Below are 24,668 nucleotides of genomic sequence, written 5' to 3' on the forward strand. Positions count from 1 at the left end.
TTTCGCCAGGGTTTGCTGGTCTGTTTGTCTAACCCTTGTAAGGACAGCGATGCAGTGTGCGTAGCCGGGCTGCCAGCTTCTGGAAGGACGGGGACCTTCGCATGTATTAACCTGGTGTGCGTAAAGATGCAGAGCAGTAGGTCATACGTAGTCCATCTTATTTAGACTAAGTGTGTATTTGAGCTCTACTTGGAAATATACGGTGTTTCAAGTAAATAAATTGTGCCTAGTATAAACTAGGGTTTTATATAATCACTTTTATTCATGGCTTTCTAGCAAATTTGGGTTTTTTTTCTTTACTTTGTTGTGAAGAAGTGACAATCTCTTTCCTGCAAGTGGAAATTACAGCAATATTTTGAAGTTTGTTGTCTCCTGTCATTTGGGGGGCTGGCATAGGGTCTGCGCTGTTACTGCTGTGGGGGAGGTTGCTTGGGGGGGATTTGGGATTTTTTTGTCTGGTTGGTTTTTTTGTTTGGATGTGTTTCTTGTTGTTTTGGGGTTTGTCAGGTTTTTGTTTATTTTTTTCCTTACCTGTCCTAGTCCTCCATAGCTTTGAAAGTCATTGGGTTAGAAGAGTCAGAAATAGCTTGTTTCTGTAATTTTCATGAAAACGTGGTGTGTGGGTAAGAGAGGAAATTTTTCCTATTCCTCCCTCTGAGATAGAGATGAGAGCTCAGCCCTGACCTGTTCTGTGAAGGCAGCACCACCTGGCCGGTAGCTGCGTTTGTGGAGGGACCTTTCCTGAACAGGCAGAAGATGCGGGAAGAAGCCCAAGAGCATTGCGGGCCCCAAGAAAGGGTCTGGGGGGAAAGGTGCGGATGTGTTGCTATTGCAGTAGGAGATCAACAGGGGAAAGTAAGGGTATTGCAGTGGGGGAAGATACGAAATGTTAGACCCATCTGTTTAAAAAAAAAACAAAAACCAAAAACCAACAATCCCCCCCATATATAAATATATATATATATGGCTGTGAATCTTTAGCTTTTCCAAACTCTCTCATGCCCCAGTCCTTGGATATTCTCCTGTGAACCACATACAGCAACACACATCTGTTCTGCTATTGTTAATATGTTAGATAAATACTGTTGTTTATACTGTAGATTTAAGGGCAAGTCTTCAGAGCCTAGTAGACTGGTTTTCTGGTTGAGGTTTGTGTTGATGTTTTTGTATGGGCATACCCAGAATGTTTGGATTTACAAGCTGTCACGGAAAATAAGAGTGAAGTGTGCGTATGTAATGTTGCGTGACCTAGTTGCCCATGTCTTTTCTAGCAGAAGTTAGGGCTGGTTTACTTTAGTGTTTATTGGGGGGATGTAGAAGAATTCAGCCTAATCCTAGCTAAAAATAAACAAATGCAAGGCAGAAGTCACGACAATAGGACACCATTGCTCTGAGGCCATTTCCATGGTCAGAGAGTTTTAGGGATGCAGGGATGCTGGTATTGTGCTCTGTATGAGCGCTCTTAGTGTGGGCACGGATTTGTGGGAAAAGCTGTATGGGTTGCTTGAGTTTTAATTCACCTTCTGCCATCACAAGGGAAGCTAATTTGACCTGTGCCAGTGGTTTCAACCATGGTAGTTGAGGCTGTTTCCCTAGCTAGTGGAGTTGTGCTTTACTGTAACTCTCATCATAGTGTTGCAGAAGGAGTTGGGTACATCAGGTCAGAGGATCGTAGCCGTACGTAGCAGATTATTCAAATAGACCCTTGTGAGCTCTTGCTGTCCTGAGATACCTTGATGCAATGCTATTACATGGTGTTAGTAGAAAAGTATGGGAGCCTAGGCTTGGATAAAATCATAGAGATGCTCTGACACACACATTTACAAAGAAGGTGAACAGTCTGAAAAAGACGATAGAGATCTGTCCCTTGCTGGAGGAGATTGAATGAAAAAGTGTTCTGCTTAGATCAAAAGCAGATGGTGTTCCTTATGAGATCAAAAGCATGTGGCGTTCCTTGTAAGATGCTAGGCCACAAAGCTTGTTCTGGAGTAAAATTGTCAGAATAAACGAAGTCCCAGAAGTCAGTGATATTAAAGCTAAGTTCTTAGGCCATTTGGGAGCAAATATGTTCAGATTCATTTTGGATGGGGCTAAAATAATGATAGAGACTTCTGCAGAATACCAAAGAAAACAGGGTTGGCTCCACTACACCTTCCCTGAGCTAAACAGGCAGATCGTAAAAGAAATATCCTGGCAGAATTCCTGTTACGTCACTAAAATGACACATCTCTTCACTTTATGGTAAATATTTGACAAGAAGAATTTGAGTAATATTGTAAATGTAGGTGTGAGTCACATGTCATCCCCTGTCATCCACACCCAGCAGTTGGAAAGCTGTTGAGCTACCCTGATTTATGTGCTGTCTTTGAAATAGTTTTGGCCTGAATTTTAATATAAAACAATGAGCAGCCATTCCACTAATTCTTTTTATTGTCGTCTTGCTTCCTCAAAGGCCATGCTTAATGTCTCTGTCATTGGGTTAGGAAAACTGTGATAAATACTGTGGCAAAATATTTTAGTAAAATTTGGGGACAGGTTCATGTGGAATAAATCAAGGAGTTGCTTAAAAGAATAGTAAAGTAGAACTATGAAAGGCAGCTGCTGTTGGATACTCATTATGGACTGTGATCTCAGTTCCAAACTGATTTTCTTCACGATCTGGGTAGATCCTGTTGAACCTTAGTCTTCTGGAGTAAAGGAGCTCTTCATCACAGCAAAACCAGTGGTGGCAAGTTCACAAATTCAGAGTCTCCTGCTTTAGACTCCTTTTCTCCTCTTCATTTTATCTCCAGTGTCTTGTTGCTCAAGGGGCAAGGCTACCTCTTCACCTTATCTCCAGTTCTCTCCAGTGGCTGTTGCTGAAGGAGCAACGTCTTATCTGAGAGGTTTCCTTCCTCCTTCAAGAGCTCTGGGCAAACTCAGCCTACCAGAGGGCTGTGGAGGGTGGCCCAAAGAAACACTAATTAGAGAGTTGTTCACAAATGGAAACTTTAAAAAGTTGCTTTATAAAGTCAGTAATTAAAAATATTCATAGTGTAATTGCCACAGAGATTGATCTTTGAAGTCTCTAAAATCTGACCCTTGTGTGGATGGAAAAATGTTGTTGTATTACTAGGTCACTTGAAAATCTTACATATATGAGTAATTGAAAACTCCTAGGAACAAAGCCAGTCATTCTACATTTGTTCTTCAATAATATTAAGAATGCATTCAAATATACCGTCAGTATTGTCACTCTTTCAAACAAGGCAGTTTACTGTAATCTTTCCTTTTCCTGGAGGTGCCGAGTCAGCATTTAAACTAGTTCTTTTGGTGCATGATAGGCTTTTAAAGTAACATGTCATCAGGATAAAAATCTACTTAAATCCTTAGCAAAATGCAAAATCATGGGGTTTTTCCCTCTATATATTATTGTATTAATATTTTGCAAAAAACCTGCAGTTTGCAGGCAGTTAGGTATCAGCAGTGCCCAGTTCTGAAATCACAGGTGCTCTTCTGTTTGTTTGCTGTTGCGTCAGACAGTTTCAGCACCTCTTTTGGGTGGTTTAAATGATTTCCCCCCCCCGCCCCTCACATCCATAACTGTTGTTATGGATAACATAACTGTTATGTGTTCTTGATGAAGAGGCATTGGTCCAGGATTCAGCTCTGCTCTGTGCCGTTAGCTAAAATTGCACCAAAGCAAAGTGAAGATACTGCTGGCGGCTTCAGAAGGGTGAAAATGGTTGCTCCAGCTGAGGTTCTCTGATCCATGGCTTTGGGTCCGTCTTGATGCTTTGCTACATTTAGATGTGCCATATCTTTTGTCTTTAAAAGAGTCACTTTCCAGCCAGAGGATATTCCTCCCTCCCCATTGAATTTGCTGACAGTGTGAAACATAGTTTTGCGGCAGCCTTCTTGCATCGCTACACCTCCTGGGACCTGACCCAAACAAAAAGCCAGTGGGAGAAGGAGGTTGTGTTTCTTGTGCCTTCAAATTGCTGCGGTATCCTTCGTTTTCTGCTGAAGCGATTGGAAGTTGGTCTGTAATGGCGGCTGCCCCAGCGCGGTGCGCCCCGTGTTACGTTTCGGAGAAACAAATACGCAGCGTCAGAGCGCGAGTGCTCACGTGGCCCCAATCCTGCGCTCGTGTGAAGTCAAGGTCAGTGGCGCTGGTTGTGTTCACAGGCGTGTTAATCCCGCGGCTTCGCACGCTGTGAAAGCGCACGCACGTAAGTGGTTCTGGGGTTGTGTAAATCCCGCTGGGCGAAGGATGTTGTCACCAATTTAAAAAGTTAACAGGGCAGCTTTTCGTTAAGTGTCCTCTGGCTCCTGCCGCAATATAAATTAGAAAGCCTTGCGCTGAGCTTGAAAAAACTGACGGTGCCATCAACCAGCCCGGGTTTTGAGCTGCTGGAATTGCAAACTGCATGTGATATAAATGGCCTGAAGTAAAACAGGTCATTAAAATAGAATATTAATGATGTAAGATGTTGGTAACCCAAGAACCCGTTTAAATTTATGTCCTAAATAGTGAGCTAAAAGTAAACTACAGGAGCTGATGATGGTAATAAAAAAAAAGAGAATACATCCAGCCCCCAGCTCCTTTCACAAACCAAGGTGCTGCTCTTCCTCTTCAGCGCAGCTCAGGTCCTTACGTAAGCACGCTGGCCTCAGCTAACCCCCTCCTAATGTCCAAACGTGTTCTGTTGTGCCTTCTAGTACTTTACCTTTGTCGGATTTAAAATCTCATGGTGTAGATGCCAAAATCTAGAAGCTCCCCGAATTAAGCTCAGTTTGTTCTAGGAATTGAGGGAGGCAGGATTAGAAGGAGGATTAGATGAGTAGGATTTTTGGCTGCGATGGTACAGAACAAGGCTGTTGTTTCTGTTGGTGTTGTGTTTTGGTTACCTGAACATCAAAGTAATTCCAGTTCATTGTTGTTTTGGGTCGACTTCTATTTTTGTTGCTCATAAACATCTCTTGATGTTCTTGGTTTTATTTAGTGGATTAACTGTTGGTTAGCAGAAGCAGCCTGTTGGACAGGAGGAGTGATGGAGGAGACTAACGAGGCAATAGTTTCCCTCCTGCACCCTTACGAAGGGCTCAAGAAATTGTCCCCCCTAGGGTAGGGGAGAGGGGGGAAGGTGGGGTGGGCGCAAGTCATAGCAGCAATGCAAAGCTACAGGAGACACTGAACAGGCCATGGCAGATGTTGATCGTTGCTGTGGAGTCCCAGGCTGAAGTATACATCTCTCAAAGGAGATCTGCCCAGATTCAGCAGCAGGCCAGCACCCAGACCCCACCGATGCCAGAATCTAGGACCTCTCCTCTCCATCTGCTCGCTACTGGACTGAGGTCTGGGGAGGACCTGGAGCTCTGAGCGTAGCAAACCCAAGGTTTTGCACTCCCTCTGCTGGCTGCATTTTTGCTGGCTGGTGCCCGCTCTTCATCCCTGAAGGAATGCTGAAATCAGTGGGGACAATCTTGAACAAACAGGGAAGTAATAAAATTAGCATGGCTCCTTTTTAGGGTCCTTGAACACTAAGAAGAAAATCCTTGTTGACCATGCTGTGGAGGTGCAAGTCAGTAAGGAGATGCATTTCTTACACTTCTTTCCAAAAGGTCATTACTTGCCTTGGGAAGTGGAGGCACAAGGGGAAATCGCGGCATAAGTCACACTTCAGTATCTTTTGAATCTAGTGTGGAAGACACGAACCATGACCAAGAATTACTTCAGTATTCTGTTCGCTTGCCTTAAATTTTATCTGAATTTTTTGTTCTGCGTTAGCCCAAATAGTGATAGGTCTCTCTCCAGACTCAATATTTTCTCTTCTCATTGTTGCCATCTCTTCTCTCAACTTTAGTTTGCTGCACTCCCTGAAGTGCTTCCTTGATTTGTTTTTTAAACTTCCAGTCTGTATCTCATGTCAAGCCACATTGTCCTGATATCACAACCTTGTACTCAGGTTGGAGCCTCAGAGGGGTGTCAGAAAACACTTTGCTTTCAGGAGAGTTTTCTCTCTCAAGCGTTACGTTTTCCATCTCATCCTCTCCTACTTCTGATCCAGCGGATACTTCTCTAGGGCATTTGCTTCCAGTTTTGGGAAGCAGCTTGTGTTTGTCCATTTACCAGGCTGAAACCAGATGTTCTGGCCAACACTGAGAGCAGCCCAGCTAATGGTGTGCATTTTACACCTCCATGGACCCTGGTTATTGTCAGTCCCAGCCATATCCAGCCCAAATTCCATACTGGATAAGGACTGCATGACTGGGAAGCATTGGCACATTGTCTATGGCAAGGGAATCCTTACTAATGTTCAAGGAGTTTCTGAAACTTTTCCTCTCCACTCTTTAGTTTCACTCTTGCTGCCTGCCTACACCTGGTGATAGTTTTCCCTAAATGTTCTCACTTCTGATTCTTCCCTGAGATTTCCACTCTGGTAGCAGAGCTCTGAGTTGAAATGACCTTTTTCCTTACTCTCAAGTTATTTCTGGTTCCCAGCTCATTTCTTTTACTCATGGACCTACGGTGACTTCTCAGCTTCTGATCCGAGTTTGTGGCCAGGTTCAGTTCAGTTGCGTGTGAAGCTGCAGCAGGTAGCAGCTTTCTAGAGCTACGCTCTCACTCTTAGAAGCAGCAGCAAAGTAAATTAAGTTTGACAGTGTGCTTCTCACCAAGGGCTGACCAGAACGGATTGAAGAGTAGGCAGCGCAGTTGAGTTGGAGTGCCTACACCAAGTGATAGGCTGCTGGAGATGGAAAATGTTAGCTCATCGTTTCTCTTCCATCTGCCACGGGGCAGCGGAGGATTATTGAATCCTTTCTAGGAGCTTCGACCAGTCGAGTTTTCAAAGTTGCAAGTAACTGAGCTTCTGCCATTTCCCTTGGGAAAGTATTCCTTACAAATACAATTCACTGTCAGGAAGTCATTCTGAAACTCTCCCTAATTTTTCCTTTTTTTGGTGTCCTCCCACTGAAATGGGCTTTAACACAAAGAATCTATTTAAAGCGCTACTTTTCTATTTTCCTGTGAAGGCTGATGTGGTTTCTAGTTAATGTTTGTATGAGACTGTAAGCTCTCCGGTTTAAAGGCGAAGAATCACCGTATCCCCTGTGGTTGCACTGATACTTTCACTCGTTTCCTTGAGGGTCTGGATGAGTTTCATGTGGCTGTACTAAATGAATGTTAGTTATTGGGTTCCCTTCCCAAATATATATTAAAAAATTGTGTGTTTTGCTGCTGAAAAGAGCAGGATCTAAAAAGCCTAGGCTAGATCTAGATTATGTTTGTGCAGAAGTTTTGGGTTTCTCTTGATTCTGTGAACAGTGTTGTGTTGTGAACCCAAAGGCAGCGTACACCAGTTAGCGGTGGGAGGGGAGAAAGTAGCAGTCTGATTTCCCCATTGAAAATAATCAAAGTGCAAAAGCAAACAGTATGAATGCAAATTTCTGCTAATAGAAGAGAGATGTAATGTCCTTGAACTTGCTGCAGAAAATAAATTTAGGAAAACACTTGTTACTTAGGTATAATTGCTTGCAAGCCAGTGCTATTCTAGAGGGAGTTGGTTTTAATGGTTAAATTATACAACACATTTTAAAATTGATTGTTTTGCATAACGTATTGTTGAACCTGTGAATCTCACTGACAGACCAAATTGTTTACCTTTGTAGAAATCAGTCAAAACCAAAACAGTTGCATAAGAATAAACCAGGAGATTTTTCAGAAGCACAGATCATTCGTTAGCAAATTCAAGGGCAGCTAAACACCTCCTGGGATTTTTCTCCATGTCATTGTACGCATATTAAACAGGTTATAGCTTAATGTTTCAGGGCACTCACCAACAGCAAGTGGACTCAGATTACTGGTTTTAACAAAAACAGACTAGCCTGATTCTAGTTTTACCACAAAATGACTTAACAGGAATCTTCTGTTTTATAAATGTCTACCATAGCTTTGATTTAGCACTGATTTTTTTGCTAATAAAAGGAAACTGAGGGCCTTTAGTGAGATGTGCTTCTTGCGTGGGGGAAATAACACATACAAATCTTCCCGTTATTGAGTTCATAAACCTCCTACTGCAGAAATAGAGACATCTCTAGTTGCTTACTCATGATACAAGCTTATACACATCATGTGTAGGTTGTTGCTCACTGCTCAGAGCCCCTGAGTTACACCTCTGTTGTTGGACCACTTGCTTCCTGAGATCCCTCTTTTGCTTTAAAGCTATGCCAGCAGTATTGTAATTTTCTGCAGCATAGTCTGGCTAGTAGTGTCGTTTTGCTGTTACTTTTGGTCACATACAAGGCCATATTGTGGCATTCCAGATCAGTAAAAATTACTTGCTGTCTTTACATATCATCCTTATGTACTGAAAATTTTGCAATTTTTTTAGGTTCCTAAGCAGAAATTCAGGAATGAAAAGTCAGAAATGAAGTTTGGGCTGGGATTTCAGTCAGACCTCCCTTCAAAGTCTCTTAGAATCACAGAATAATTTAGGGACTTCTGGAGGTCACCGGGTCCAACCCCCTCTTCGGAGCAGGCTACCTTTGAAATTGGCTCAGGTCACTGAGTTTTGAATACCTCCAAAGATGGAGATTTCACAGCCCCTCTGGGCCCCTGTTACAGTGTTTGACCACCCTCATGAGGAACAAGTTTTCCTTATTTAAGGAGAGTTGCCGTTTTTGAAACTTGTGTTCATTGCCTCTTGTCCCATCAGTATCTAGCTTCAAGAAGAGTCTAGGTTTGTCTTCTCTGTAGCCTACTATGAGGTACATAAGGACCTTTAAGACCCCTCTTTTAGCCTTTTCTTTGCAAGACTGAACCAATGCAGCTCCCTCTGCTTTTCCTTGTGCATTGTGGGCTTCAGCCCCAGACCATCTTAGCATCCATCTACTGGAATTGCTTCAGTTTATCAATGTCTTTCTGGTACTGGTACTGGAGAACCCCAAACTGGACACCAGTACTCCAGGTACGGTCTCACAAGTGCCAAATAGAGGGGAACAATCCCTTCCCTTGACCTGCACATGTACTAGCGCAGTCAGTATGCAGTTAGCTTTCATTGCTGCAAGGACACACTGCTGACTCGTGTAGCTTGTCCACCAGGACCGCGGAGTCCTTTTCTGCAGACCCAGCCGGTCAGTCCCCAGTACCAATGCATGGGGGTTATTTTGTACCAGGTTCATGACTTTGCATTTGCACTTACTGAACTTCATAATGTTCCCGTCAGCCCATTTCTTCCGCCTGTGCGTCTGTGGGGAAGTGGCATGTGAGTGTGGTGGGCACAGCTCTATTCATATTGCAAAACTCTTCATGTAGACAAGACCCTCTGTATTGACCAGAGCAGATGTTGAACTTGGTCAGATGTTTTCATCTCTAGGTTGAACTGCGTGGCAATATTCTTGAGGTCCTTGCTCTGACCGTATAAATGCCTCAGTTAGGATCAAAGGGTGAAATTTTTTGCCATATCTTTTTCAAGGAATGGTCAAGGTACTGTAAGAGAATCAGTATTTCAAGCATTTCTTCCAGTGCTGTTCTGTGTGGTCGGTCAATCACATGGACTCCCAGGAGCTCATTCTACGTTCACTGACTCATGCGGATTTCACTAAGCATCTTCATGTTTCTTAATTAGCTTAATAAATTAATCAGAAGTTGCGTACAGAGCAAAATCCAAGCTGAGTGGCAAGATTTTGAGCAATGGGATGAGACTGGATTTGGATTTAACAAAACTCCTTGGTCCTTTAGTTGCCTGTGAATGTAACTGAGAGGTTAGCATTTGTCACAACTTGTGTCTCAAGCCGTGTACACGTATAAGCTCCGTAGGCTCTTGCTGATGTTACTGACCGTCGCTGTAGATGGGGGAAGCTGAGGCAGAAAGCAAACACTGCCTGCCTGTGGCCACAGAGGAGTTGTGGGTCAGAGCACTGCCCACAGTTCTCTCCTGGTGCTGCTTATTAAACATCACTGAGGTAATTTCTGCCTTTATCATCAGATCTGGCAGTGCTGCAGAGCTGCCTGCTTGCTAAATCTCATTGTATCAACACTTAAAACAAGTGATTAAAGAAAGATTAATGCCAAAGATTTAGTGTGGTTAGAGACCGTGGCCAGAAAATCAGTGAAGTATAGAAATTATTTATATAATTTCCATGCACACTTGCTCTCTCTGTTTAATTTGTGTTCTGCTCTCAAAGCCCTAGGAATACTATAGACAGTCCAGGTTTCCTTACCTGGATGTTTACTTTATTTAGCTCCTTGTTGGATATGTATTGTATGTCCTTAGCAGTGGAAAATACAGTTGAAACCTCTCTTTCTCAGTTGAATAAAACAGTAAAACAAATACCAGTGGCCTGATAAAGTCTTTGAATAAAGCTGTAGCCAATTTCTATTTAAAACACTCGGAGGGGTTATTATTTTACAGGCCACTTTTAAAGTTGGGCACATGCTGTGTTGTGCTCTTTTACGATGTATAAAGAAGTCTTTGCGAGTGCAAACACTCTGGCTTTTCCTTTAGCCTTTTCTGCCTTGATTACTTCCATACGTGGAGGGTATTTTGCAGTCATCTATGCAGCAGTCTGAGAGGGCAGCCAGTCCAGGAATGCATCTTCGTGACATCTCCGTCACCGGCGCCGATGCTTGTTCCACTCTCTGATGATTTCTGGCTTATTGGGTCTGGATCAAAATTAACTTGCAAAGACCCAAGAAATGTAATTTTCGGATCTGGTCTGTCTCATCAAGTGACTGCATGAGCATTGGAGCCAAGGCAAAGGAAGGAGAAGACTTTGAGAGCGAAAGGCAGCCTTTTAGAGGCAGCCCAATTAGATTGGCTTAAATTCATCTGACCCCAGCAAAGTGATGGGTTCATGAAAGTCAGGAACAGGAAAACTTGACAGTCAAGAGGGAAAAAAGATTAATGTCAGCCTGCATTTGGATAATTTATCTATTTTCAACAGATAAACTCTCTGCAACATCTAGTTTTAATAATGAAGGTGGAGCTGAACGTCGATGCTACCCACCAAAAATTCCAATGACATTTGAAACTATGACAAGTTTCAATGGTCTTGATACTTCAGGTGATAAATAAAAAAACTAAAAATCAGAGATTATGGCAGAGCCAGAAAAAATGTTTCTAGCCTTCTTTTTCATTGTAGAAAGTGCACAATGTCTGATACCCATCCATAACTAATTCCTTATCAGCTCACTTTGCCTAAGAGAGCAGTAGCTGGTACAGATTTTGGTCACTTGTCTCACATTAAGTACAGATAGTTAGTCAGATCAGAATGCAGCGGCTGCTAAAATGGGGAAAGCGTAACATATTTTAGTGATGCTAAATGCTTGGTGGGGACTACCCTGATGGAAAGGGCACGTAACTGGTTTTGTGGCTGAAAGTCCTGCACAACTTCCCATGGTATTACAGCCCCTCAGGTCCTTCCCCAGTCCCATTTCCATAAATCTCTCCCATTGCTTGTAGATGTGTTCAGGACTCCACTGTTAGAAAGACTGTCCTTTTCAAAATGTAAAATTTTATCACCTAGTTCAGCTTTATCATAGGCAGTACAGAAGTGGAGGAGAGGGCTGTAATTTGGTGATTCTGATCAAAGCTGAAACACCGAGCTGATAGCATTGTTTGTTGGTTTTTTAATTTTACCCACTTTGTACAGATCTGAGCACTCTTACCGCTTACTAATGTGTGAGAACGGTCATCCTCCGGAATTAGCATCTGAATGAGCATGTGCAAATGAGCTGCTCTGGTCTGTGATAGAAATGGTTCTTGAAGGAGTTACGCCTTTTGACTTGAAAGCAAATATACTAATACCTGAGCAGGCGCTGAGAAATAAATTACAGTATTTGGTTTGTCCATGTGACCTTTTTTTGTGTCACGGTTCTTCTCGAACATCGTTCTATTGAAAGGATATAATTGGAGTAATATATTACAGGGGAACAGCAATGATAATAGTACTTAAATCTTTCATGTTTTTATGAAGTCACCTTTTTTTTTTAAAAAAAATGCTGTTCATTGAGTGGTAAAAAGAGCTGGAAGTCTTGCGAGAAATGCAAAGAAATAAAACCTGGCACAGTGAAAGACTTTCAGTACAATGTGAATGTTGATCCTTTAAAATCACAAATCATCTTTCTATTAATTCACTGTAGAATAAGGTCTCCTCAAGATAAGACTCAGCAGTGCTGTGGAGCTGGTATTTAAAGTATGTCCATCTGCATCTAAACGAGTAGCTCCAAGACAATCAGATTATGCAGTAGTTACTTTGGTGAGAATATCGCCTAAGTGGAATGGAAACTTCATTTTGAGTCTAATATTAGACCCTGCTTTGGAAAATTCCTTTTAAATGATCACAAGCTGGGAATAGCAAAAGAATTTAACTTTCGACAGACAGCATTCACCAAGAATTTGTTTTTAACTGCTTATGTTGGGTCCCTGGGAAAGCAGATGTGAAAAACTTACCAAAGTGAATTGACTTGACCTGATGCAATGTTTATATCAGTAGTTGATAAGTTTTCCTCCCTCGTCTAATTTGTTCGGGATATTTTCATTCTTTAAGCATGAGTAAGTCTGGGTTGGAATAGTTTGAATGCTTGTTAGTCTAATAATCTGAATCTTAAAACATGCAGACATTATTGCCTATAAAGGGGTCTAAGCAAAGTTGAACTATTTTGGTTATCTTCCACGGATGGGGATAAGTCCTGTTTTTGAGACTAGCAAAGAAGAATGTGAGACAATGTTGCTTATCTCCTGATAGTTCAGAAAGCATATTGATGTCTGCTGTATTTATGCTTCAAAATGCCGCTTGTATTTGGTGAACCCTTTGAATGCATGTTACTTTTTATCCAGCTTTACAAAGGACCGCCTTCCGATGGCAGCTGGGGAAACGGACAACCAAGGATATCAAAGCGGATTCGAAGGGTCATGATATTACTGTTATTCCTGTGGCAGAAAGGACTTTAGGAATTAGAGAGTATACGGTGAAAGATGCACAGCTCAGGGATCTTTAGAGCCACTACTACATCTCATCTTAGTTTTTCTCTTTGTTGATCAGACACTGTTACTTTGAGTATTTTAGTTAATTAATTCCTAAAGAAACCCCCTCCCCTGCCTATGGAGCATGTCTAAATAAATTATTTTTGAGGGAGGGAGGAGAAAAAGAGAAACTCGTGGATTGGGCTGACCTCTTCTCCCCGGCGCTACCCTCTCCACGTGCTTCTGTGGCTTGGCCATTGTTGTTGTTGTTTCCAGGCTTGAGGAGCGCACCCACGGGAGCTTGCTGCAAAGGAGGGCTCCAGCCTGGCCTTCCTCTGCCAGTGCATGAGACAAGAAGTGGAACAACCGTCAACAAGACAATATAATGAATTCAATGCCAGGATGACAGTTTCACTGGGAAAGACATTAGAAAGAGGACACTGATCTCTTTAGCTGTTCTCCTTTAGTGCATTAGGTGGATTTATGTGACCCAGGAATGCATTTCTCAGACAGAAATCAGATTATGATTTTAAGCATCTGTTAAACTTTGCCTCTTTTTTCAAGAAGCCTGACACCAACTTTTCTGTTTTTTTTATTTGTACCTGTGTGTCGATAATTCTGCTATTAATTTCCGATCTTTCAGGAATTTCTAAAATGTCTAAATTGCTGATCTGTCTCCTTGCAGGCAAGTCTCACCTGGCTATAGTACAAAGAGTAAACAATGAAGGAGAAGGGGATCCTTTTTATGAAGTCCTGGGAATTGTCACTTTAGAAGATGTGATTGAAGAGATCATCAAGTCTGAAATTCTGGATGAAACAGATCTATACAGTGAGTAGAAATATTTGCACTTTGTTTGTAGATGAGAGGGAGGACTCCATTCAGCAGCAGTTGTATTTAATAGCTGTGTTTTGAGAGATGTTAAGTTACTGATTTAAAATCTCAGTGGTCAAATGATTTCCAGATCCCTCAGATGGTCTAAGTAATTTTTGTTTTCGCAGCATGGGCACCTCACCCTTTTATGCTGTATTAATTCAGAAACAGGACAGGTTTCTTTGTTTGACCCTTCCATCAAGAAGGTTTACATCTGCAACAATCTGGTCTCTCCTGCTAGCTGTTCTCCACCACAGTGACCTTGTTAAACCTTTTTGTTACAGTGCTCACAACCTCCCACATTTCCCCCTAACCTCTCTCCGCCTCAAGGGCCTGTAGTCCATGTACTACCGTACTTCAGCAAGAAGGCAGGCAAATACCATGCCTCAAGGAAGGGGAGTGGAGTCTGTTTAGAGTCTCTCTCTGTCACTCATTCGGAAAACCTGAGAATGGAAGGTCTTTTTCAGGGCTGAAAACCAGCATGTCCTAAATGACTTCTCTTTTTATCACTCAGTATAGCTCCTTCCTTCCTTTGTGTTAACATATGTTGAGGGAGATGATGATGCAGGTCAACCATTACCCGGCACTTGAGAGATCTGGACTCTTTTCTTTCCCAGTGTAGAGTTTGTCTGGTCTTCGGCCAGCTACCTAAAGTGTCTTTGCTCCTCTTCCCATCTGCACAATGTGCGTACTGTGCGTACGGGACTTCCTTTCTGTCATTCTTCATCTGTCTTATCTGTGCTTTGATCACTTGCTGGCAGATGCTATTTTTTACTATGTGTTCGCATGTAGCACAAGGATGTCTGTAGGATCTATTGTAATAGAAATAATAGAAATAATAATTTAAAATATCTTTAACACTGTTCAGCTGTCCTTTGCTTTCTTTTTCTTTCTTCATGAAAGGGATCTGAATGTTCTTACAGCATCTTTTTCAGGCCAATGCAAGCATCTTCTGTCCTCCCTCCAAGCCAAATGCCAAATGAGCACTTTACACTGTGGGACAGACATACTTCTACTTTTCCTAATAGATTGTTATTGCTTGAACTACTTTCTGTAGCTGGTCAGTATTTTACCAGTATTTATGTGCCCAAAGGTTCATGTAAATCACCGTTGTGTTTTACGATATGCTAAACAGTCTAATTACCATGCAAATCACAGAAGTCTAGTTAGTATCGATTTCTTTTCATACCTTCACAAATGAATTGTTGGGCTAATCAGTTACAACATAATGCTTTTACATGGTGAATTCAGACTTTCTTTTATACTCCAAAAAGATCCTATCTTTGTCTCATCACCTTTGAGATATTTCCATGTTTCTATGAGTGAAAAGACATTACATATGGTTTTCAATGGTTTTTTTTTTCCCTTGTTTGTTAGGAGAGACCACATAGATCATGCTGTGTTGTTCTTCAGGACAAAAAAAGCTTTGACCATTAATAACATGTTAGAGGGCAAGGAAATGAGAATTTAATTTTAAGACTTCCTAGATTAACAAAATAGAGCTGGTGAACATGAGTTCATTTGAAACTCTCCTTCCTGGGAAGGTTTTACTATTGAAAATTCCTGGTTCAGAACAGGAGGGAAACTTCACTTCCTAGGCTTCCTGGAGGATGCAGGAAATTTTGGGGGGCGACTCCTGCTACGTACCCTGAAGATGAACTTCTAGTTTCTTTATGAAGCACTGGAGTTCATTCCATTGTTTAGATTGAAGGAAACTGTAGCAGTAAGTGAAAGACCAGAAATCCAGAGAAGCTGCGAGGATCGCAGAAGACGTGATAGGTTTTGGATTTGGGCAGATTAATGTGCTGTAACTACTTCCAGTTGGTGTCGTGATGGGAACATGCTTTGGGTTTACTGAAGGTACCTTATTGTCCACGATGTTGTTAAGGCAGCTCGTTTTTGATGTTGATATCAGTGTGTCAGTACTAGTAACCCCATCTAGTACTAGAGTTCTCCGATGCTCTTTGTTATAAGACCAAGCTGGCTTGCTCAGTTCAGACCAAGCCAACTTGAAACCTTTCGACTGATTTGCTCTGTGCTAGGTGTTTACTTAAAAGTAGACCTTATGAAAAATTCTGGCAGCGTTGTTACGCCTTTGTCCTGAAGTTTTAAAAATGTTTTGTTTTGCTTTGATGGAAACTTGAAATTTGATGAAAAGGCTGATCTTGGTGTTGGAGCTGTGCCTTTCTGCTGTTTCCATGAAAATCCATTTGAACTGTTTAGGGTAGAAACAATTGTATATTTACAGTTTTTGCTGAAAGCTGCTCTCACTGCTGAAGCTCTTCAGCTGAATTTCTCAAGGGTTGCGTGCCCAATAAATGTGTGATATTTCTTCATATTGCTCTAGTCTGCTATGTCTTATGGCTTGCAGAGATGTTGGGAGGAAGGAGAAGAAAATGGGAGCAAGAAAAATTGTTAAATATGTCTGACCTATCAACATCTGGATAGACTGAGTACTTCTGAGCATGAGACTTTGTATTGAGGATGCTGATGGGGTGGAAAGAAGATATTTCTATCATGACACAGGTAGGCTCTGACTACGCCTCAGCCATTGTCATGATGAAAAGCTGTCAGTGTGTTTGGCTCTTAGTATTGGAAAGTTGGAGCATTTTTTTATGATTGACGCACTACAGGAATCTGTCCTGCACTCCCATGGCCCTAGCCACGGTGGGAGAGCATTTCTCAACCTTCTCAGAGGCCCAGGAGAGAAAGCTGTATGTTCTGCTTTGGCCTCAGACCACGGAGTCCACTTGAGGAACATGGAGTTCACTGTTCTGACCCGGATTTGACTGGTGGCCTGTCTTACTTAGCTCTTTCTAATTGAAGACGAGTTTAATCATCCCCTTAGTGCAACTGGAATGCTGCTGTTTTTCACGCATGCAGATTCAGAGAGGGTTTGCCTGACGTAAAATCTGGGAATTTTCTACAAATGAAATACCTTAACACACTCTTGTGCACACATTCTGTACGTTGAGGATAAATAGTCTGGTTGTAAGCATCAGCTTACATTGCATTTTTACGTCCTCATCCGTGAGCTGTTCACCAGTCTGTCTCAGCGAATACGACCCCTGGCAAGCCCGTGCTGCAGGGGTGTTCAGTGCCAGACCGTGGGGCACGTTTGTTGCAGAGCTGCACTGCTGCGGCTGCAATAGCTTTCACCTAATGATTTTTTTTTAGCCTTGGCAAGTCACTTCCCTGAGGGGAAGACCACATCTTACCCGAACATTCCTATTTCCAAACAGCTGTCAAAACAGGTATGTTAAATATATGTGCTAGGAAACTCTGTATCACTTCTCCCATTTAAACCACGGAGCTATGTGAATAAAAATTGTTTGCCCTAATAAGTATTTCCACTGTCATCCAGTGAAAGCGTAGCAACATAGAAAAGGTTGTGCAACGCCGATTTGTCTGGCAAGACCTACAGATATTGGCGTGGTGCACATCAGTATCCTATGCCAGGAGAGCAGAGCTTTGTGTAGCTGGAATCTAATCTTTAGATGTATCAAGGTGGTTGCCACCCATTAGAAAATGTTGCTTTTACCTTTTTGGCCATTAGGACTGTGGACTTGCTAACTTGCTGCTGTGTAGGACCGGTAGGCTGCAGGAGCTGCATCCTTGCGGGAAGCTACTTGAGGCTGTTTAAGAGCTTCAGGTTTAGTCCCACTGACTTTCTGTCAGTTGCCAAACCACGTGTGATACACAGGACAACCTGGTTTTCCCAACTAGGGACAAAAAGAACTGGCAAAACTAACTTACTTAGTTCCTAAACCTTTCTTTTAAAATGAAAGAAACTCACAGGCTTAGAAAGACCTGTGCAGTGTGTGGGGCATAGGCTGTCAGCCTGGGTGTGTGCATCACTGGGGGCATGAGGGAGAGGGGGACATGGGGTGTGCGCTGAGTGAGACTCTGGATCCACCTCTGACTGCCTTGGGCTGGGCATCCTGGTACTGAGTATGGGCACAGGGTCAGTGAGTCTAGTCCTCTGGGAATTGTAGTTTCTTTTCCTGGAGTATCTGACAGATGCACATTTAAACAGTTGCTTGTCTCTGTCCTTGTACAGTTCTTGTGTGCCAGACAGAACCACACATCCATTTGATAAAATATTTTTGTCCTCATTCCCTTCTCTGGAGCTCATTGCAGATGTCTACTCTGTCCTAAAGACAAAAGGACAAAAAGGAGCACAGGAAGAGAACAAGAACCTTCCCAGAACATCGGGTGCATTTGCAGCACCCGTCAGCCTGCTGTCTACCTGCCTGCCCAACTGAATGGGTGATCTGAGGTTTGAACTCCCTGTTCTGTAGCTGTCTCCAGTCCAAGCTGGTTCCTTCAAGGAAATTCATGCAATCATTTGTGGTATTCTACATCAGGCCTGGAAGTTCAGGAATATTACAAGAGAGATCACAACCTTACTTGTATTTGGACCCCTCCTCTTCTTGAATTCTCTCCCTCAGCCCAGGAGCTCACGGTCAGCCTTGCTGCCTTTGATTTGAAGGAAAAGTCTAAATATTGCCAAAACCTGCTGAAGATAGTTGCAATATTTGTTGATATCTCACCAAAAGTTATACTGAGGATATCCCTCATGCATCACATTGTTCATGTTGCAGAATCAAACAGCATCACAGTACTCTGTAAGCAGAGATCACTTCAGCATCCCAAGATAACTTCAGTGCCCAGGTCTCCATCTCACTTACTGTAGAAAGGACAGACAGGAAATACCTGGTCCAGATTCAATTACTTCTGTCACCATCCAATCCTTGGTTCCTATGTCTTACAAGAAGCTCAGAAGTTGTTTGGATAGTGGAGAACAATTAAGACCATCCCTTACAAAAATAAGTCAAGATAATGGCTTTAAGCCATATGGCTCTGCTCTCACTGTGCAACATTTTTCATAGGGGGAGGTTTCTGGACGAGCTGCCAAGGAAACAGTCATGAAATCACCTATCATTTGATTAAGAGCCTGGGTCTCTTACCTTGATGACTGATGCAGACAGAAAGATTTAAGGCATCCTCCCATGGTGTGATGCTGGCCCTGTTTTCAGGTACCAGAAGTGCAGTGTGAAGCCTGCGGTGGTACAGCTCATTCACAGGAGAAATACAGAGGTGCTTTACTGCCCCACTGAAGAGATGTTTCCCTGTCCCAGGGCCAAAACTTGTACTTGTGGTGATTTTTGCCTCCCTGAAGAAAGCAATGATGGAGCTTCTTGTGAGAAAGCATCTCAACCACAGCATTGTAAAAAATAGTATTCTTTGAGCTTTTCAGAAAAAGCACAGTTTCTATTCTTCTTACCTCTTACAAGAGGTAAGATTTAGTGAGAGCTTCTGGGGGATTTTTCTCCTATTCACTTTCTGTTGCTTTGGTATCCATCTTTCCTTTAACTGCAAGTACAGATAAGGTTTGTCTTCAGACTATATTCCTAAGGCAGGGATTGTTTTTAGTCTGTAACCACTCCCTTGGGTGGTTTCTATTCCTGCTTTTGGAAGAGAAACTGCAGTTCCTGATGTAGTCCAGGTCCTGGGTAAAGTACTACTAGGGTAAGAGGCTTCTGGTTTCAAAGAAGAAAAAGGGCATGGGCCGTCATCGTTCTTCTCCATGTGCTTGAGAACAAGTATCTCAAATTTTCTAATTTGCACTGCTCACAGAATGAGCTTTAGATATCTAGAGTAGATACGTTACTATCAGTACAGTATTGCTGTTGAGTCTGTGATAGTCCTATAGTGGAGGCTTGTCCATGGGAAGTTGAGGATCTAACTGTGTTCGTATCTAAAAGGCTAGACTTGGGAAAATCTTTTTAGAAATTAGTTTATTACCAGTATCGTGCATTTCCAAGCCCCAAACTCAACCGGTCTGAGTAACGTATGTAGTCTGTAGCGTATATTTGGACACCTACAGGACTCCAGATCTCAGTGGCTTCCTTGCTATGGTACATCACTTTAATCATCTTCACATGCATAATCCAAAATCTGGCCACAGCTACCTAGAAGTATGCGTGAGGTTTCACCATGTTAGCTTCACCTACACCTCTTCGTGTGCTTGTCCAAATTCTCTGCAGTAAATCAATGTGCCAGAACTGCCTGTGGTCCCTCAAAAGTCCGGTCATTTTAAACCAATGACTAGGGGGCTGATAGAAAAGTAGCTATAGTGTTTTCAGCATCTTTCCCCACTAAGGCCCTAGAACCTGAGCCGAGCCTCAGCTCTGAGGGGCTCACAATAATTGCCTCAAGACTTGCGTTTCCTGCAATATACAGTGGAGCTCAGAATGTCTGACAGCGTTCTGTTGCTTATAGCCAATGCCACCTTACGCACTGTGTCAGCAGAGAAGAGCAAGACCCTGCCATCTGAGCAGAGACCACTTCTCCCTGGATTTGATGTATATTGTACCCCAACATGCCTATAGCTCTCTGCTTACCTGGTTTCCTACACATTTTGGCAGATTAGCTCAGTGGGTGGATGATAATAGTTGGGGTTGTTTGTGCCTCTGCAACTCCATCTTTCATGTTTTCTTTCACAAATGGGGATTGCCCACCACAAAGCCTGTTTTAAGACACAGACGAACCAAGTGGCAAGTATTTAGCTGAATAAAGGACAGGACTCCAGGATCACTAGCAGGTGAACTCCCGTATCTGAACTCCTGAAGCTACTCTGTACTTCATTCTGGCTTCAGTGCTTGTAGAGCGGCCAGAGATTCCCACCTCTAGGCTGTACACCTTGCCAGCCTTTGTGGAAGTTTGGACAGGACAAAAGAAACTGCATACGCTAGACATTGGGAGTTACTTGGACCAAAAGCATGCAGATTTTGCCAAAGCTGTGAAGAGTCAGCTGTGGTACAGTGTAAGAAATAAGTCATTGTATATTTAGTCTATGTACTTGCTGGGAATTTTCTGAGGAACGTATATGAAAAAAGTAGCTATCACAGATAGTCTTGTAGAACAACACCTTTTGATCATGAGTGACGCTGAGCAGGACTCCTCCTCCCCACCTAGAAATGTGCACGTGTAACATGCAGAGCTGCTCTGCAATTAGATGTTTGCAGGCAGAGACTTTCCACCCACTGAAGTGACAGAGAAGTGACAGAGACCGCGGGTACCTGGCTCTGCAGGACAGGGGCTCGCGGCCGGATGAGCCCGCAGCACAGCTCGCTGGTTGTTCTGGTTTGTGCTGCGTGCCGATGAGCAGGGCTTTGCATGTACTGCGGAGGGGTTTGTCTGCACCCTGGGCTCGGGATGGCCATCCTGGCTGACTCCATCCAGCGCGGTTCGTGTTGGACCCCGTTCTAACAGAAATCGCTTCCTTCCTTTCTTTTCCCACCCTCCCTTCCCCAGCTGATAACAAGACGAAAAAGAAAGTAGCTCATCGGGACAGGAAGCAGGACTTCTCTGCCTTCAAGCAGACAGACAGCGAGATGAAGGTTAAAATATCACCGCAGCTCCTCCTGGCAATGCACCGGTTCCTGGCAACAGGCAAGTGCGGGTTATCTTTTTTTGCAATCGTGCCAGAGCCTCGGAGGCAGTTTGTCAGCAAAGGCCGGTGAGGTGGGTGGGACAGTGCAGGCGGGAAGGGAGGCTGGATTGTGGGGTGACAAATAATGCCACTGTTGTGTTTTTCTTTTTAAATTCTTTCCTCTCCTGTGTTCAGTGTCGGCATGAACCCTCTGAGACATTTACCAGGGGTGGACCAGTAACTTTAAATTGGTCTGAAAGGTAAGGATGAATGCCAAGTGCCGCACTGCATGTCTAGAGTCCGTCAGATTAACGACTAGCAAGTACACCCCATTAGGAAGAGCTCAGGGAACAAACCAAAGAGGACTCGATACCACTGGCCAGCTGGCTGTAATTGCACTCTGGCGCCTTCTTCAGAAAGAGATGCTGGACTTTTTGCAGGAAGGTCTAAACCTGTTCCATGAGACTTTTTGACTCCAAGTGAAAAACTCTCCCGACACATTTAATGCAGACTGCGCAGGCAGTTGAACTATACTTTTTAAAATGGATTTCTGGCTGGCTTGTGTGACCTCCGTTGATGACTTCAGGTTTCAGAGGACAGTTGTCTCCATCCCAGAACGCCTTGATGTTTTAGCCTTTGGGTGGACAGTCTGGCAGAGAGGCCAGGGCCTTGAATGGTTTCTTGCAGCTGATATTGCCTTTCGTCGTGAAGTTGGTCCCTTCACCTCAGAGATGAGACCTGTTAACAGGAGAGCTTGTGGAAAACATGCCTTCCTATTGCTCGTGCTGTCTCTCTTTGACATATAAAGACTTCTCACATGCAGGCCTTTCAGACGGGCGTCTTTCACTGCTATGTTCAACATATATTCATGGGTTGAAAATGATAAAGTTGTTTTGTCTCAAGTTTGCCAGCTCCAGTTGGAAATTAGTACTTCCCCTCCTCTAAGATGCAGTAACTGCCTGCCTAGATGCTTGCAGTCCGCCTTCATGCTTTGTTTTGCCTCTGTGACTTGAAGGAAACATGTACGTGATCGGTTATCACATCTCAGCTGAGGGGCAGTAATTCCTTAAAAGGCTTGGACTCCTACGGCTCATGTGCACGTGAGCATGTCCTTGGTGAAAGGAAGCAGTTCAACAGGAAGATGCGGATTTAACAGCAAGCAAGGCGTTGCTCATGTAGTGGTACAAGACTTGATGGAGTTCCCTAAACACCTGCTCGACAGACATAGTCTTACAGTGCTGCTTCTCTACTTGTTTTGTGGATGAAAGGATGGTGTAGCTTAAATCCAGGTCTGTCTGTGAAGCCACTACTAAATAAGATGAAAGCTACGGTTTTGGTTTCTCTGTTCTAAATTGAGAATAGTATCTTTTGCAGATGAAAGATACTGGGTCAGTAATGGTCCTGTTCTGAAATGAGGTGTTAGGAAAGCTTACAAATTTGCATGTGTAAATCTCGACATCCCTGGCTTAACTCTCCCACGCAAGGATGAGCTTTTCCGCTTCAAACAGCTACTGTTGGGAACACTGAAGAGCAAGTGGATAGGGGATGAGTTCTGTGTGTCAGGCATTAATCCCACATGGTTTGAACTGACCTGCACTGTCTCTCACCTTGAGTAACTCTTCCCATATGAACTGTGGCAGCCTCAATTGTGTCTTTGATTTATGTAGAGCATCTATCTAGAGCAACTTTCTAGGCCCCAAACAGTGATTTTTTTTTCTTAAAATGCAATAAATGCAGTAACTTTAATACCTTTTGAGGAAGGAAAAAACAAATTCAAAGGTTCTCTGTGCCCCAATTGTAAAGCTCTTCCATTTATACAACTCTCTAATGAGCCTATACAACTGTGACTCTGAACTCTCAGGAGGGCAAGACTGCCTTTTTCTTCTCCCTTTCAAATGAAGACATGGTTTTTGGTTGTTTTGAAAAATATTTCAGTAACGAAAGTTGGGGTGTGCTGGGTTTTTTCCCCCCTTACAAATCTAACAGTCTCAAAAGACAGGAAGCCTGCAATTCCATAATGGATCTCGCTGCATTTGTGTGTCTTTTATAGGCAAATGCTTATTAACGAGTATTGCTAACTTCTTGCCAAGCATATGAAGTGTAATGCCAAGTTGTATCTTGTGTTATAGAAGTAGAAGCATTTGGTCCATCCCAGATGTCAGAGAAGATCCTTCTCAGGCTGCTAAAACATCCCAACGTCATCCAGGAGCTGAAATACGACGAGAAGAACAAGAAAGCCCCAGAACACTACCTCTACCAGCGAAACAAGCCCGTCGACTACTTTGTTCTCATTTTACAGGTCAGACATGTGACTATGTAGATATGTGCAAAATCCTTTATCTCCAGACATATCCCTCTCTATACCTCTTCCAGTTGTTGAAGTTTGTCTACTTTCAAACATGGGAATGGAACTATGGCTCCTGGGAACTGCTCCTGCCGCCTGTATGACCTTGCCAACCTTGAAGAGCTCACTCAGCTGCTTTCAGCCTTAGTTAAACCAGTTGTGAAGGGTAGACAGCACTTCCCACTTCCAGTTATATGTTGAAATTTACTTATGCTTTAGGTATCACTAAGATCGGCAGTGCAAAGGAATCCCTGCATACAGCTGGCATTGCTTGGAAAATAGGAGTGCAAAAAATGGCATGTCATAGGAGTTTGGCCAGGATGCTTTCTCTAATGCATTTTTTCCTTTTGCAAAAGGAGGCATAGGGAGTTTGACAGTTCAGAGAAATGACATTTTTCTGTGCAATTTTGAACCTCTGTTGTGAGAAGCGCAGGTTTCAGTGGGGGCATTGCGCCATCTACTGAACTGATGCCACCTCCTGCCCTAGCCCCTGCCGTTCCTGGGCACCCTGCCATCCAAGCACTCGCCCTACCCCGAGATCGCTGCATTTGGGTGGTTTTAGGTTGGAGCCCTAGGTGGTGTGGAAGGACTGTTTTCTGCTTGTTCTGTACAGGATTGCTTCCAGTGCTGATACCTCCCAGGTTTTGTTACTTGACAGGAACTCTTGAATGGCTAGGTAAAGCTTTACACAGAAACTTAGCTTCCATCTAGCACTGTTTGAGCAGGAACAGTCCTTCAAGAGAGATTTTGCTGGAAAGATGCTTATGTTTCTATCCTGCATAACTGAAACCAGTTTTGGTTATAAAAACATAAGCATCTAGCTAAAGTTGTAACACAGGGCTTGAAATCTTCCTTAACATAGCCTTAAAAAAAAGGGGGGGGAGGTTTTTTTCAAGGGTTTGAGGAACCACTGGTAGCTCTTTAACTGCTCTTTCTTATGTGCTGAATTGTTGCAATCTGAAATATTCCAGAGGCAAGTTAATGCTCCTGAATGAGGTAATGCTGCAAAGATGTAAATGGAGGACATGGGCAATACAAAAGAACAATCAGTTCTTTCTGAGCTAT

At 43.0% G+C, this 24,668-nt stretch overlaps 1 protein-coding gene across 1 annotated transcript in view; it reads left to right on the forward strand.

Annotated features, from left to right (window-relative positions):
- The window catches only part of CNNM2 (cyclin and CBS domain divalent metal cation transport mediator 2), a 126,943-nt gene that overhangs the window by 81,557 nt on the left and 20,718 nt on the right, over positions 1 to 24,668 (forward strand). The window contains exons 2-4 of the mRNA XM_075154942.1: positions 13,636 to 13,779; positions 21,142 to 21,279; positions 23,389 to 23,558. Coding sequence (XP_075011043.1) covers positions 13,636 to 13,779; positions 21,142 to 21,279; positions 23,389 to 23,558 — 452 coding nt within the window. The remainder of the gene's footprint in view (positions 1 to 13,635; positions 13,780 to 21,141; positions 21,280 to 23,388; positions 23,559 to 24,668) is intronic.

This window comes from Calonectris borealis, chromosome 7 (assembly GCF_964195595.1).
Source record: "Calonectris borealis chromosome 7, bCalBor7.hap1.2, whole genome shotgun sequence".
Lineage (NCBI taxonomy): Eukaryota > Metazoa > Chordata > Aves > Procellariiformes > Procellariidae > Calonectris > Calonectris borealis.